The sequence below is a fragment of the Notolabrus celidotus genome, chromosome 4 (genome assembly GCF_009762535.1).
Source record: "Notolabrus celidotus isolate fNotCel1 chromosome 4, fNotCel1.pri, whole genome shotgun sequence".
NCBI lineage: Eukaryota > Metazoa > Chordata > Actinopteri > Labriformes > Labridae > Notolabrus > Notolabrus celidotus.
The window spans coordinates 15,084,224-15,101,538 of NC_048275.1; the positions used below are offsets into that span (position 1 = coordinate 15,084,224).

Genomic DNA, 17,315 nt, shown 5'->3' on the forward strand with positions numbered 1-17,315 from the left:
TTTTTTTAAAGTGTTTTCGTTCAAGAAAATAGTTGTCTGAGCAGAGTTTCATAGTAATATATGTGGAAATTTGCCATGTCTGCTGGCACATCAGTAACCATGAGTTTTTGTTCTGTGAAATCAGTATTAGTCTCAAACCCCTCATCAGTAAGGCTCTTACGCATATTTGATTCAAGCAAACAAAGAGTCCCTGCATCAAAAACACAAAGATGACTGTGCAGTGCATTGTTTGAGCCAAACATCCAGGTCCAGGATAAAATCTTTGGCTGATTTTTATGGAATTTATGCTACGTTAGACAACGCTCAGTGAACAAGAAAGGGAAATCCAGGAGGGGAGCACAGCTTGCTTAGAAAAAAACACACACTGCAGGATTTCAAGGCGTGAGAGAACCTCGCCACAGGATGGCTTGGTGGCTTGGCAGAGCTGAACTCAGCCTGCTAGTAGTTTCAGCACAGTGCTGTGCTTTAAATACCAGACGCTCTGTTTATCCATGCAATGAAAGCAACGCCACGTTCAGGAATTCTGTCAGGAAGAATCAATTATTTGGGTTTGGTAGGCTTATACATTGATTTGTGGTGTTGCAGTTCTTATAATGTATTTCATGAATTTATTTATGTTGCTTTAGCCCAATGTGTGATGTTCACTGCCCGAGACAAAATGCTACAGCAACCATCCATCCCCCATTCCCCTCTCCCCTTGCAAGCTGTCCATCATAGCCTTCCACCCAGAAGAGAGGGTAGATGGTGAAGTCCATGTTGACAGTATCGGCCACAGGGTTGTCTGAACATGTCAACATGCTGCATGCAGGAGAATGTATATATCACAGTGTCCAGAATACTGTTGTTTGTGATTGCATGCTGAGGAGGCAGAATCGAGGTGGGTGAGGGAGGAAACTAAATTGAGGAAAAGGTGTTAAAATGAAATTCAATTTAACTATTGATCATATTGAGTCTCCTCTTGCTCCCCCTGAGGTACAAACAAGAGAGGCTGGGGCTGAACAAGCATGATTGCTGATGGAATGGACTGAGTGTCAGCCAAATTAAATGTTGCTGCAGACAGGCTAAGTACAGTTTGTGTGGCAAATATCACATAACTCTTTATGCTAGAGGAGGAACGTTCAGAAGCTGACATATATAGGCACCAAATATTTCATATAAATGCTTTGAAAAGGAGAGCATTTTCTTTAATTACAGTGTACTGCATGCATTCAACACTGCAAAACCATCTATGTTTACCCTGCAGAATTCAGCTTGGACAGATTAGAGTGTTATTTGAGCAAACATGCTTTCAACCTCATTACTGACTCAAAGAGAAACCAAAGAGATAGCAATCACAAAAACTAATTATTTTTTGATGAGTGTCTTTTCAATTTTAATTCTGTTTTTTTCAGGTGGGAGACATTTTGACAATACGACTGCTTTGTTCATTCCTTTGGTTAACTCTGTTCAGAACTTTCACAAATTGTTCACATGTCTAACAATTCTGCGTGTGTCATGATTGCTGAGAAAGACTTGTATTTATTCCGCCTTGATAATGTCACAGCTGAAAGGAGCTTTCAGTGTTTTCATAAAGGAATGGTTAAATGTTTTGGGAAATATGATTATTTGATATCTTGTCAAGAGTTAGATCAGAAGAGGGAAAATGGTAATGGAATTTTATTTGGCTTGTTATATTTTCCAAACTCTCACAAGTTTGAAAGGGCTTCAAGACATTTGCACATTTTTTTTTACACATCATTGTCTGCAGATATTTAACAAAGTTCTACATTTAATACTTCCATATTTTTTGAACAAAGGGCATTTTGCACATCAACATTTTTCTTTTGGTAAGACCAGCTTCCTCCTCAAAAGTAACACAAGTCGGGGTGCTGGTGGCCTAGCGGTCTAAGCGCCCCACATACAGAGGCTGCAGTCTAGGGATGCACCGATCCTACTTTTTAGTTCCCAATACCGATATTGATACCTGGGCTTTGGTATCTGCCAATACCGATACTAGCCGATCCAATCCTGGTATTGATTTAACCATCTCTATTCCATAATGTGAGGATAGAATCATGTTTTGGCAACTTCAGGCTTTTCTGACTTGATGGTGAACTGTACCTGGGTTACAAGTACTAAACCAGAGGCTGGAAATTTCAAGGATCCGGAACAATTACTCCAATAACCTGTCCGCTTTTTCACACTTACTTCTTTGCAGAAGGCTAGCTCACATAAACCTCTTCCTTTGGGCTCCCATTATATTTTTCAGCGCGACTGCCATCCGTTGTAACATTAGCGCTGCACATGTTGCAAGTTTCCGGCAAAGTTGTTAGCAAAAGAAGCATGCACCTAAACTGCAGAGCCTCTGTAGTTATCCTCCATCATATCCACCGGGCAAAAATGCACAGACCGACTGGCGCTGATGACGTAGGAGACACACATGGCTGTTGTAAACACAGAGAAGCATAGAACTGGGATGAATAGATATGCCATATGGATCGGCACTATATATTGGCCCCTTGTCACCGATATCCGATCTAGCTTTTTGAGCTCAATCTAGCCAATATCTGATACCAGGATCGGACCAGTGCGTCCCTACTGCAGTCCTCGCAGCCCCAAAATATAACTTAAAAAAAAAAGTAACACAAGTCTTGTCCACACACTGCTGTTGAACACCAGTGAGGTCCATACAGGATTCTGTGTTGCTCCACAACTTTTGGTTCACTGGTACCTCTGGTGCCCACAGAGCGAGCAAAGATACAACCTTCAACTCCATCACTCCATAACAAATTGATTTCTTTGGCAGTGGATTTCCATCTTTATTTTTTACTGCAGCTCTGTATACCTTACTAATGCTTTAAAGGCACTGTGAGGAACTTTCATGTTGTGTTGATTCTGGTACTGTTGTTAGGGTATGAAGATTGTATTTCCCATGAGCACTATCCCCCACTGTTAAAAAGATTTGACTCTTACCAAAGAGGGAGTTTGTTGTAGGATCAAATGAAAGGAAAACCGATCTTCTTTTTAACACTATTTTTCTTTGTTCAAAAAACATTTTGCAGGATGCAGAGTGATGAGGCAATGTATTGATCCGTCCAAAATCTGTGAACTCTGATTTGTCACTCAGCTTATAAAAGGTGACCAGATGTTCCTGTTTAATATGAGCCATCACAGCTCTGATTTCATTATGTGTGCTCTGCTGTACCAATAAATGTCTGAATACAGTAAATGTCCTCAAAAAGCAGTGAGGTATTGAATCCTTTTTAAGGCTTGTTTACCTAGCAAAGCCCTGGTTGTAGAGTTTCTTTGTCTAAATAATACTTCAAAAGAAAAAATGTCCTTTTGCTAATTCTCCTCCAGAATCATCCGAGTAGTCATCTGAGTAGGGCTGAACTATCAATTGCATTTACGTTAATATCACAATATGATAAAAACAGGTTTTAACCACAAAGGCTGTGATTACACTCAGGTCATGTGACATGCAAGCAAGAGTAGAGCAGTTTGCTAAAAGAGGAAGCAACAACTTTTCACACCACACTTTAACCTGTTGTACAACGGCCTCAGGCTCTACAGAACCTGGCACGAAGAATACTTAAGTGTCAACGAGGAGGAGGATGTTGGTTGTGTGGAATTATTTTTGCTCTAACAAAGAGATGCTGCACAGTTTGCAGTTAGTAAGTTAAACCAATCAGTCATAATACTCAATGTTCATTTCCTGTTCCTTCAGTGTGTGTTAAATTAAAAATACACAAGATGAAGAACTTAAAAAATCACTTTAAATATTGGTAAAAAATAATAATAATAATGCAATGAGATTATTTTCCCAAATTGTACAGTACAAAACATTATGTAAAAAGAAAATGACCAGCTGTTAGCAAGAAGAATAATTCTGCTGAACTGGAAACAAAAAAAACTCAAATTTATCTAGCTTAAATGAATGATGTAATGAAGCATTTGCAGTTAGAGAAAATAAAATTCACCCTGGGGGGAAAGATAAATATGTTTTACTCAATATGGCAGCCATTTATAGACCACTATAACAAAAACAACCAAATGAAAAAATAATAACTTCGCAAAATCTAGGGCACTTAACATCCTACAAGTTGTATTGTTGTATTGTTGTAGTATTATTACTATTTAAATCTCATTTTTATGTTATTGTTTTGGTATTTTATTTACTTGTGTTTTGTATTGGTTTTCATACATGTTTAAGTTTATTTGTATGCTAGTTTGAGGCATGGATAATAATGTCTCAGACTTTTGCAATCTGTATGTGGAAAAAGAAAAAAAAAACAATAAAGAGATTTAAAAAAAAAAAAGAAAAGAAAAAGAAAATTACCGAAGAAAAAAAACTAATTCTGCTTACTAACTTCTCACTGCCAAACTTCACCAGCAGAGTCACATTGGGGTAATTTCTGAATATTGACCCAGCTTCTTTTTTTTTTTTTCAGGAAATCCAATCAAAAGGACACAGGCACTTTAACTCAGTATAAAGAAAAAAACAATCTTGTTACTGATGAATGGGAATCAGTATAAGAGTAGGACTATTTCAAACTCAGTTACAAACTCCACCAGTTTTAAGAACAAAAACAAACTCAACTCGTCAACAATGTTAAAAAATGTGTTTAAGTATAATTGGCTTTGGCAGTACTTTTATTTTTTTTATTGACTTTAACACTGACCTTATTTGCATGAAGTCCCAATCCACACATTTTACGTGGAACCATCTTATTGACTTAAAAGAAAGTTACTTTAAAGGCCCTGTGAGGAGTTTTGAAATGGCTGAGAAACAGACTGAAAATGACACCGATGCCTCTTTATAACCTTCAATAGCAAACAAGACCATCAGCAGCAACACTGGCACCTTCTCTGTTGTAATTTTTAATGCCTGAAACTGCCCTGGGAGGGTAGGTGTCAGTCCAGATGATGGACATCTTGCTTCAGAAACAGCCTTTATTTGACTGTTTTCATGGAAAATAATCACATTGCCTGATAAAGTTGACAGTTGAGCACAACAGGATAAGGCTTTTGTTGAAAACACTCCTTTTGCATGTATAGGACAAGAGATAAGAGTTATCACTTTGTCCACAAAGGGGGCGCCAGAATCGATACAAAACAAAAGTTCCTCACAGCAGCTTTAAACTAATTTCCAACTTATAGTTTTGACCGGAGTTTCTGACATCAATTAATCCTGGCTGCACTTTGACAGCAGAATGCTGAGCATGCAGTCATTATATTTATCCCTCCAGTGTTTTTGTTTGGGCACTCAGAGTCAACATCTGACATCTGCTAATGAGCTAAAATCATCTTTCCCTTCATAATGAAATAAACCTTTGCTCTGTTTGATCTTAAACTGTCTGTTTACCTCTGTTTGCCTGAGACCAACATTAGCTCTCACAAACTTCAATGTCCCTGGATTACAGCAGCAATAACAATATGGCATTTTGTCCAAGTAGCACCAAGTGTTATCTTACATGGACTTTTCTCAAGTGTGTGTAGTAAATGAAAGGGACATATTGTGTCTGCTTTGAATGGCGAAGAGGAGATCTTTCAGTGTTCTCATCACTGAGAACTTGAAGTACAAGCCTTAAAGATGTTCATGATGATCAGCTTCAGCCAAGGACTGACTCAAAGGATGTGGACTGTATAATTAAACCCATCATTTTTTACTTTTATCTTCTGAACGTTATAGGTTTCTAATATCTCTGCTGTACATTACAGGACACAAATTCCAAGCTCACAACCCAAGTTAAAAAATGTAAACATTTTGACTACGGTTTGGTTTCACAGCAAGGTATTCTATTATCCACCAGAACAAGTTCCCTCCACATTATAAACTGTACAAGAAGCGGTTGTAGCCCCTGTTTGAAAAAGTAGACCCCCCCTTTCAGTTTATTTGTTACCTCAATTCCCATTTTCTTAACGAGTGTATCATCTCAATCACTTGTTTCACTTCCTTTCAATTTATTATGAAATCTCAGCAGGGCATGGCTTCTTCTGACTGACAAGCTGCTACAGCTGGAACTAGGGATGCACCGATCCCACTTTTTAGATCCTGATACTGATATCGATACCTGGGCTTTGGTATCTGCCGATACCGATACTAGCCGATCCGATCCTGGTATTGATTTTACAATCCCTATTCCTTAATGTGATGATGGAATCATGTTTTGGCCACTTGAGGGGGAGTTCCAAGTGCTAAACCAGAGGGTGGAATCCCTTTATTTCAAGGATCTGGAACAATTAAATCCAATAACCTGTCCGTTTTTTCACACTTTGAATCCATTAATAGAGGGTTTCTTTCTTCTTTGCAGTTGGCTACAGCTGACGTAAACTTCTTCCTTTGGGCTCCCATTATATTTTTCAGCGCGACTGCCATCCGTCGAAACATTATCACTGCACATGTTGCAAGTTTCTGGTGGAGTTGTTAGCAAAAGAAGTGTGACATGCAGCTAAACTGCAGAGTCTCTGTAGTTACCCTCCATCATGCTCCACCGGGCAAAAATGCACAGACCGGACGGCGCTGATGACGTAGGAGACACACATGGCTGATCTAAACACAGAAAAGCATAGAACTGAGATGAATAGATCTGCCATATGGATCAGCACTATATATCGGCCCCTTGTCACCGATATCCGATCTAGCTTTTTTAGTCCAATCTAGCCGATATCAGGATAGGATCAGTGCATCCCTAGCTGGAACCTGTCAACAAGAATAGAGACATAACAATGGGACTCAACTAGGGGTGGAATGGATCACTAATCTCATGATTCAGTTCAGATCTTTAATAAAGGATCATGGTTGGGTTTGTTTTCAAATCAGTGACCTAAGAAAAAAAAAATTAAATTTAACTTTTTACTCTTTGCTTAGCAATGACCCAAACTGTGCACTTCAAGGCACAATGGGTTAAAATGCACCTCCAGGCATCTGTTACTCCCAAAAGCCTTGAGGGCTTTTTACTAACAGGATTCTACAAAACCTTAGAAAGCCTTATTCAACAACGATTACATTATATTTTTAGGACTATTTCAATGCTGCTTTTACATTGAATCATTCAAAAAAACATATGCTAATAAAAACTTAACTCAAATCCGGTATAAACTCAGCACCGGTCATCTTTGTGCGTTTGAATGTCAGAGCTCCAGGTGTGTGCACTCGTCTGCCATGCTAGGTGTTCATTGCTGCGTCTTAATGTCCTTGTATTCCTGCTGTGCTTGTGTTTTGGGAATAGTGCAAATTTTAATTACTGTCCCCGCTCCCACTGAAGAGTTTGAGTGAGGAGTGACGATTTGTCTTTGACCAGAGGACCAACATGGTGTAATTCATGTACAGTATAGTAAATAGTGAAGCTGTCCATCTCGTTACTTCATCCATAGAAGTGCTTCATGTGCAGGCGTTATGTTGCTGTTACCAGTGTTTTCCAGTGTTGTCTAAAGGAACCCGCAATGACAAATGCATTTCTTCTCATTTTCATTTATTTTGCCAACATCTATGGAACACTGAAGCTTGCGCCCGCCTCCCCTCAGTCGCACACTCAGAGCATGCAGAGGGGGGGCTGATGCAGATGGACAGCCATTATTCTCATGCTCATGTTTGTCTGAAGCGGAGGTAAGTGCTTCAGGAAAACAGGCAAGGCAAGCAAGTTGCAACTTTTTATTGCACACCATGATGATAAATCTTCCATTGATCCTTGTACCGACATGGCCAGAACGATGGGGGGGGGGTACAGACGGATCATAGAACAGCTGGGATCCATTGAACCACTAAGATAAACCGTGTAAACCGAGTAAAGGCCCTTCTGGTTTCAAACAACCAAGATGGCTTAAGGCCAAACTGCCAAACCAAAGACTTCGAGAGGGGAGCTCAAAAACCAATGGACACCATTATTGTGGCTACTTCCATTTCATCTATACAGCCTACTGTTGTGCAGTGTCATCATTGCTGCGTCATCAGCATAATGATGTGAAAGCGATCATGATTGGTTGAAATACAAAGATAACAAGAATGGTTTTCTCTGTGCAGGATTATAATAGGTCCAGTTCTTACTTCAGTGTTGGCACAGTGCTAAAGAGAAGTGCGAAGACAAGTCTGGCAAAGTGAGACTACTCCACAGGTTTTCAGGCACCGAGCTTTTTGAAGACCTTGATAAAAAATCTCAAAATAGAAAATGAGAATGCCAGCAGATACAGCATTTTACCTAAAGTTGAGCTGGTGAGTCATAGACGTGACAACTGCATACCTGGCCTGTCTCCAAGTTGCAGAGGCAGATGAGACGATAAACAAAAGTCTCAATAAACTACCTTAGGTTTAGCTATACACCAGGGCACCAAGCACTGAGAAGAGGAGGATGCCCTCTACTGGAAAATGGAGCTGGAAATACAACAAAACAAAGCAAACATGATCTGGGCAAAATCCTTCAATGGCTGCAGGATTGAGGAGGTATTTTGAGAAGCGGGAAGAGAAAATGGTCTTTGCCAAAGATGGAGAAACTCAGCAAATACCCAAGACATAGAAAGTTTTGAGTCCCAAGGGAGCTGGCCATTCAGCTTTAAGATGGAGAAAGATTATGAGGGCTCTTTTGCCAAGAAACGGAGAACTGTAAAGAAAAAGACACTCAGGCTAAATACCCTCAATACTGCAGAGCAAGCTGAAGCTCAAGGCCAGTGAGACATAGACAACGGTGTTCCATCAATAGGTTGATTTTTCAAAGGACAAAAAACTACTGAATGTTGAAAGGATCTTCATCACGCTGACTACAACACAAAAGAAGAAGAGGAAAAGGGAGAAGATGGTGTTAACTTTTTAACAAAATTCAAACCTGGGAATCATTTTCTTCTGTAAAACCTCTATTGCCAGTGATATCTCTTGAATTATACAGAGTGCTGCCTGTACACTTTTTCTGTGGAGAATTTTAAGTGACTAACATAATTTGCAATGCATTTAAAACAGCTGGACAGAGTGGAAATTAAACAGGACAATGTTCAAGGTTATGATGGGGTTGGAGTCTGCACGGGGCAACACCCAGGACAGTTTGAATGTGTCACAGAATGACAAACACATTCACACCTACAGGCAATTTAGACCCTCTGATTCACCTTACCAGCATGTGTTTGGACTGTGAGAGGCAACCAGGGCCATTGAATTAACAACATCCAAAAACAAGGGGTATCAGATTTGGCAAAATACAAAGACTGAATGAAAATAGAACAAATAACTCATCATTTTAACCCTAACCACATGGACCAATCTTTGGATATGTTGCAGGACCTGTAGTGCCTAGGTAACCCTCAATTAAACCACACCTAATAGTTATCTTAATTGCCTTAATTCTGATCTTGAAAAACATTTATCTTCTTTCTACTAAATTCTGACATTATATATGTTAATTTTTCATGAATTACAAGAACGATACATGTTCTACACTATTGGCAATCAGACAATTTTCTGTTTAGAAATTCTGGCTAGATTTTTGCAGTTTGAGGAGATCCACTGACTGTTTTCCCACATGGCTGCTGCCAAAAGATTACCCACAAGCTGCCATAAGCCTGTTTTAATATCCCTGGATTAATATTTTACATGTTTTGGCAGCTTTAGTCTTCACTGAAAACGTGCTAAGATTCCAAGATATCTGAAGATAGCTTGGAAACAGACCAAACTGTATTGTTTCCAACCATGCGTGGTTCAGTAATTCTTTTTAAGTATTGAGTTTTGTGTTTGCTAAACTTGAGGTTACATGTCAACTTAAAGTGTGATGTTCCAGCAGGATAATGATAGTCGTGTAGAGACAGAAAAGCAAATTAAGGTCTGCAGCTTGGTATAACCTAACTAAAGGCCTTTTCACACTACTGAAACTACACTGAAAATGACATTCCAGAGTTGTTATTCACACGTTTTTTACAGCGTGAAGTTTGTCTTGTTAGACAAGGGGGGTGGGGGTTGACTTAGGGGGAGATTACATGATATTAAAAAGACTCTGCAGTATTCTCCCTGCAATGTTGAGATATCTAAGATGGTGGCGAAGAAAAGTGCAACACTATGACATTGGGGTTTTTTGCCTTTTTTATTGATGCAATGTGTAAATGGATGTATTCACAGCTTCATTGCGCACATGAAGATTGCAACAATCCCACACCGAACACACAATGCAAACCTCCCCTCGATGAAGTTTTGATGACTTTTGGCTACATTAGCTCACCCTGGCTCCTTGGGATATTTTACTAGGACAGGCAGGAAAAAGGCTGGGTGAAGTCAGACTGAAAGACTGGGCCTTTTGCGAAATGTCTGGAGTTAAGTGCATATGTGAATTAGGGATGTATGCATTTAGTCGACTTAACAAATGTCACCACCCTTGCTAGTCAGCACCAGTTATTAGTTGGTTATGATTGATATTTGTACAAGTGTAGGCCTGAAATGCTGGTCATATGTTGTGTCTAAGCTGTAGGACAGCTACCTGCCACCAGCCAGAGCTGTAGCTTGGTTAATGGTTGCTGTCATGGTGCTATAATGCTCTACCACCCAGATGTAAACAAGCACAGATGAAGATGGCACGTCATAGTACCGCTTGTCAGTATTTTCTATTTTGACAATTGAAATAAAGCTGTATATTGGCTTTGGTATGTAACCTCTTAACCAGAGCATTCCCTAACTAGCAGAGCTATGTGGATGTTAACCTGCAAGGAGGACAGATGGCAAGTGGTGCTAGCTTTGCAATTGTTAGGCAAACATGGCAAACTAATTTCGCCTTGCTTATCCTCAGACGCTGTGATCCAATTTGTGCTCATGTTGAGTAAATTAGTGCTTTCTTACCCTCAGACTGTTGACTAGTCTGAATTTAAATCAAACTTCTAGGAAATTAGTTGCTTCAGAACATCCCTGGTGTGAATACAGCTAAAGAGTAATAAACCATAGCATCCACCAAATTGAAGTAATTTTACTAAGTCAGGCCACAGCCTCTGATCTATGCAGTTAAATACAAAATGCCTCTTTATATTTCTTCTTACATTGTTTATTGCTGGCTTCTACACTCTGGATTTTTGAAAGCATCAGAGCATCTGGTTGGCCAGCAGGAGTGTATGTCATAAATACCCAGCACTGGAGTACAAAGCCTGTTTTGCTTTGATCATATCAATATAGATGAAGATGCAATTTTTTCCTGATCTTTTCAAACTGTATTTAGAGTTTCATTTAAAAGGGACAAATACTGCAAACCCAAAGTTAATTGTTTGCTGCACTCTAATCGCCATTGGACATTTTAGCCCTTGCACATCAGGCTGTTAAACATGCTGTGCCCTTGGTTCACAGCTCATAAAGCCCCAGCAGATCTTCAGTTAACATCCTCTGCCACACAAGTTAATTGAAATTATGAATCTGTACTGACTCCTGTAGGGAAACCGCTCAAGGCTAGAACACTACATTACAGCTACATTCAAGCTCTGTGCAACACAAACACTGCAATACTCAGAAACACAGTAAGCTCACCAGCTTTACACGATGTAACACACTTTACTTCATTGTATTCTAATCCTTGAACTATCAGGTTGACAACCTTTCAGAAATGCTGTTATTTACCCCTCTGTGAGGACTTGTACACAAGAGGCTAAAACTGTGACTAATGACTGACAATGACCTCATAAATCAATGTGCAATTACAACTGATTTTCTCTGCATTTTCATTGGTTTTCTTCTTAATTTAAAAGCAAAATGAAAGCACAGCTGTGATAATTTGATAAATGATATAAGGAAAGTGCATGAGCTTCTGAAACCGGACTGAGGAACTAAATATCACAACAAAACAAAGCTCACACAAAGGGATGCACAAGCTGCTTATACAAGCTGGCAGGTGTCCTGTAGGCCAACGCCGGAAAAACACATATCAGTTTTAAGAAAAACATTTTAGCAGGCTCAACAATATTGTTTACTAACACTTGTCTACATTTTTTGAGGAGTGTGGGCAGCCTGACAACTTGTTCCGTGTATGACAAAGTCCTCATGTGAGGACACAGCCTGAAGTGTCAAAACAGAGCCGCACTTTCCCACGCAAACTGAGTCACGCTAACAAGCCACAGAAGATATCACGTATATGAACACTGTAAGCGTTCAAAACCCCTAAAACCTTTGCCTCCCTTTTTCTATTAGGTGACCGGTAAATCTACTTCTTCTACATTTTCCAAATAGTCCCCCTCCATCAGTTGCCTTGAAACACGAGTTGCCCAATGATGTGTGACAGGCTGCTAAACCTCCTTCAGACCTATACTAATAGGCAGCCATTAGGAGTGAACTGTAAGTGTTAACAAGTTAAACAGACATTTAACCTGTTAAAGAGACACTGGCTCATTATTTAAATAGAATGCTACTTTAAAAAGGTTTCTAATAAAATTACACCAGCTGTAGACCTGGAAGCTTACTGACCACCTGGCCTGCACCTACGCAGAGAGAGAGAGAAAGAGAATGAGAGGGAGAAAGAAAGAGAGATAGAATAGAGAGAGAAAGCGAAAGAGCAAGAGAGAGAGAGAGAGGGTGTGGCACATAAGAGGAGCAACAACACACATATGAGTAAGTGGGATGTGGCACTGTGCCAGTGGGTTGGGAGCAAAGCTGGCCTGGAAGCTTTGTGATGTTTCTGTGAAAAGGATTGTACTAAATTCTGGTGATAATGACTTTAATCCACGGCAAACAGATTAAGGAGCATAATTCATTCATGCATGTTGACTGTTACTAATTAGAATTACCTGTTTTAGGATGTGTGATAACACTTAAAGCTGTTAAGCTATGTTGTAATTCTGTACAGTAACTCCAGGCTACAGCCACAATAAGGGCCTGTGTCCACTAATGGCATTTATTTTGCACTATTTTCTGTGTAAGAGCAATACGGTGCAGTGTTTTTACTAGAAAGAAACACCCTCGGAGTCAGCGTTTTTTTGTTGCTGCGCGAACAATACTTTGATAAAAGCTGTTAAACTTTTTTGAGCACTGCAAGTAAAGGTCACTCCCGTCAATGGCCAATCAAAACCAAGAAGGGTAGGGACTTCTAATATCAACTTGGTAAACAACAATGGCGGAGAACTGAATGGGAAAGAAACTTACCACACTCATTTTTTAAGGACCGGGTATCCAAACCCAAACCTACCACCGCACTACTGCAGTGCCTGTTGTATTTTTGGTAAATTACTTTAATAAGGGCTATATTTTTTTAATCTGGCTGATATATTTATTTATTTTCTTCCCAAGAGTTAGAGAAGAAGATTAATGCTACTCTTATGTCAGTATGATAAATATAAAGCTATAGTAGCATGTGAATAGCTTTTAGCTTACCATGTCAAATGGAAGTTGGGAAACAGCTAATGAAGCCAAGAAAAAGTTAAATTTCACTGCCTTTTGAAGCCGATCCATTCTTGTTTGTGTACAAATAAAAAAATAAGATAACCATGTCTAGTCAGGTTGGTCCCTGATGGCTCTCAGTCTGGAAATTATGTTAAGCTAATAGCATTTTTGGCTGTTGCTTAATTTTGTATGCACAAACTTGTGAGTGGTATCTTCCTCTAAAGCTTTCCATAAGAGATAAGTTTATTTCCAAATGTCAAAATATCTCTCCAAGGAATGTAGAGTCACAGAAAAACAACTTATGCTCTTTTGGAGTTTATTTTGGTGCTTTTTTATTATTTATTTGCTTCTGTTTACAACTTACCATTAAATCTGTTGTGTTTAAAAAACATTCAAATTCATCTCTGGTTCTTCCGGAGGAAGTGATGCATGAGATGCATTTGACTGCAACATTGTTAGCTGGGCTTGTTAATGGGTTGGTTTTACTGAATGTGTTTTGCATTTGTTTCATTTATACATGAGTGGGGGGGGGGATTAATGCAATTTCAGTGGCTTATGTGTCTGAAAAATTTAACATTTTCTTGTTATTAATTGGAAAAGCCATCTCTGTTTCATCCTCCTGCTAATCTATATGCCAGCCAGAGATAATGTCATAATTATGTCAATTTCCATAGCCATTATGCTGATGACACACAATTATACATATCTGTATAATGAAGCCAAATGTGTTAAACTGACTCACAGTCTGTCTGCACTTTCTAACATAGACAAGTCATAACTTCATGAAACTCAATGAAAGGCAAATAAGGCATAAATACTTTTACTTAGCCTGAGGCCAAAACAGATGTGCTATCTTAGGAACCTTGGATCTTGGGTTCTCCAAATCAAGCCTTGGCCCTGTGTCATAGTGTGTTAGACTCTGATTCCACTAATAAATCTCATCCCCAAATCAGCAGGCCCTCATCTCAGAAATATTGCCAGAGTGTATTTCAATCCAGCAAGATGTCGAAAAGCTAATTCATGCTCAAATTTTAAGCAGGCTGGACTACTAAACATTTCCCTGGTCTTACTGAAAAGTCTATTTAGAGACTAGAAATTATTCAAATTCTGCTTCTTGACTCATGATCAAAAACAAGAAAGAGACAGCATACCAGTGTGGTTTTAGCTGAACCCTACAAGGCTCTGAGTATCTTTTAGAACTGATTTCAAGTCCTCCTGCTTGTAAAACTGTAAATGGCTTGGACCAGCATGCATTGCATACCCCCTGTTGTTTTTGGAGCTTTCCCATACACTCACATCCTAGGCTGTGGGTTGTTGGATGTTCACAGCAACAAAAATTACAGAAGAGGATGTTCCCAAACTCGGGAATGCCAGTTCCCTTGATATCAGGGAAGCAGCTTCGATGAACATTTCTGAGGAGGAGCTTGAAACACATTTCTGGATGCCTTTAAACTTGGGGTGCTCATCTCTCTGTATGTTATAGTATTACTGTGATGATATTTACTGCTCCATTTCTCTTTTTATAGGCTGTTTATTTTTAACTTCAAGTTACAGTCTTGGAACAAAAAGAGGGTGAAATTAGGATATTTCTATTAATACTTGAGAGTCAGTAATCCTGGTATCATGACTTTGACTTTTACCCTGCAGCGGCTGTGCTCTCTGACGTAGATTAACGTCTGCATAACTTTGAGAACAGTGCACCAGTCACTATGCTGTATGTTTAACCTTTAATATAGTCTCATCCATCTCTCTATTTATGAGCAAAGCAGATGAGGCTCGAGCAAGAAGATAAGGTGCATAAAAAGGTTCATTGATCTCGTTTATGGATGAAAAATATGCCCACAGCCAGCTGCCAGAATCAGTGATTCGACCCAAAAAGGGAGAAAAAAAACAGCTCAATTTGCCTTAAGAGTGAGAGTGTGGATGAGTGAAGGAAATATATGGGAAAGAGAAGACAATCATTTATTTTGAGCGCAATGTCCGATATCAAACTTGTGTTACTTAGACTTTTTTTTCTTAGAGGTTCATCCTACCCAAGGCAGCTAATCAATAAATAATAGTTGATGGTGTGTGCGTGTGAGAGAGACTGAGAGAGACAGAGAGACAGAGAGAGAAAGAGAGAGAAAGAGAGAGAGGGGAGGGTGAAGCAAAGCAAGACTGATACCCTGAAACTCCGCAACCTCTCAGCAGTCTCACATTCATCTCTTTCAAGCCTCATTTACTCCATCATTGCCAGTCAGAAGTACATGCTTTTAATGACGTAATTAAGCCTTGTAATTAAACACTGACCACACTGCGTCAAAAGAGATCCGTGCGTAAATCTGGTACACATGAACTACTTACGCTGCTGTTCTGTCCGGACCAGTGCACCATCGCCTGGTTATGCGCTGTGTCCCCGGTCAGTGCAAATGTAGAACTTGTGAGCTCAGCCTCCTCCTGGTCCGCAAGCGAAGCATCCTCCCCGCCCTCCTCGGGTCTGTAACCGGACCATGCCTCTGCGCTCCTCGCGCTGCGTGTTCGTCTCCAACTGGGCACGTCCCCGTCATCTTCCTCAGACACATCAACCTGTGCCCCATTTTCAGCATATACGCGGTTATTTTTTACCTCTTGGGTGAAGTCATCGTTAACAGGAGATGAGGCAGCCGTGCGTGAAGCACTCCCAGCAACCACTTCCTGCTGGGAAAGTTTTTGCTGACCGTTAAACGCGTCCTTCTCCAGGCAACTCGTGTTATTTCCCCCCAGCCGTGGCTGCACTTTGGACGAACTTTCTTCCCTTGCTGATAATTCCGCAACGTTGTGCTTTTCGTCTCCTTTGGCGGTGGGTTTGGCTTCTGGTGACCCCTCGATAAATCCAACAAATTCCCCAACTGGTGCCTCGTCTAAAGCAGCCAAATCCAGCGCCGAGAGTTCCCGGGGAAACGCGTTGATTAGCGGCAGCTGACACGAGGGAATGCACCTCACCTCCGCTTTCGTTCCGCCCAGGATGGAAGTTAGGGTGAAGAGCCAAATCCACTCAGAGAAAATGATGAAAAGGCAGTGACCAAGGCGCGTCTCCATTCTCCGTCAATTCCCGACTTCGGGCGTGTTAGAAACATAGCATGTTTGCACTCTTGAGCGCGTGTCTGCCGTCACCTGGCAAAGTGGAGTCCGTGAATGCACTGTGGGGAGGTGCAGCAGCGCGCGGACAAGTGTTCCCAAGTACTGATGCAAACGATGCATCAGAGGAGGAGCTGGAGGCTGAATCCTGGACGAGTGGGGAGAGGGGGCACGTACCCCCGCAACCCCATCTCAACCTGGATGAACAAAACAGGGCGCACTCTCAATTAAGTTATATTACTGGAGAAGCACATGGTCCCTTAGTGGTTTTTGATCATCATTGCGCCATATTTCTGCAGGGACCATGATCCTATAGATAATTATGCATTGGATTAAAACAACCTGAGAGGTCTTGAGATGTTGGGGCACCCTGGGGAGAGGTGCAGCAGAATTATTAGATGTGCCCCTGCCCGTCTTTGTGTGGAAATGTTCCTGACATAAGCTTTATGGAAGATACAATGAGCCTTTGCATTTTCCATTAGCAGGGGGCTAGGTAATCAATTAACAGGATTGCCTGTGTTCACTGTCAATTATGCCCCTGCAGGTAATGACTCTGTAGTGGCCCGTCTGCAAAATGACTCAGAAATTGTTTCACTCCGGCTGCACTCCTGTATTATCCATTCAACACAGCTGAATGGACAAAATGCATGTTTCCAAATATCCTTTTTAGTGTGCCCTTTTCTCAGGTTAATGGATGGTTGTTCGACAGAGAATAATGCCAAAGATTCAAACTAAAAATAAGCATGTAAACACAAGCACTGTCGCAGATGCTGTGGTAATAATTGAAAAGCCATTATTGCCATGCAATGCAGGCTTCCTGGGATATATATTGTGATATTTCTCTATACTTTGGGCTTTGTTCCAGTCAGCTAATGGTAAACCATTAGGAGAACTAGGGCCCGTCCAAACCCTGTGATTA

General features: G+C 40.4%; 1 protein-coding gene across 1 annotated transcript in view; it reads right to left on the reverse strand.

The window, feature by feature from the left end:
• The window catches only part of LOC117811887 (VPS10 domain-containing receptor SorCS1-like), a 76,835-nt gene extending 60,382 nt beyond the window's left edge, over nt 1-16,453 (reverse strand). Inside the window, exon 1 of the mRNA XM_034682383.1 lies at nt 15,644-16,453. Coding sequence (XP_034538274.1) covers nt 15,644-16,357 — 714 coding nt within the window. The 5' untranslated portion in view covers nt 16,358-16,453. The remainder of the gene's footprint in view (nt 1-15,643) is intronic.
• Between the last annotated feature and the right edge of the window lie 862 nt (nt 16,454-17,315).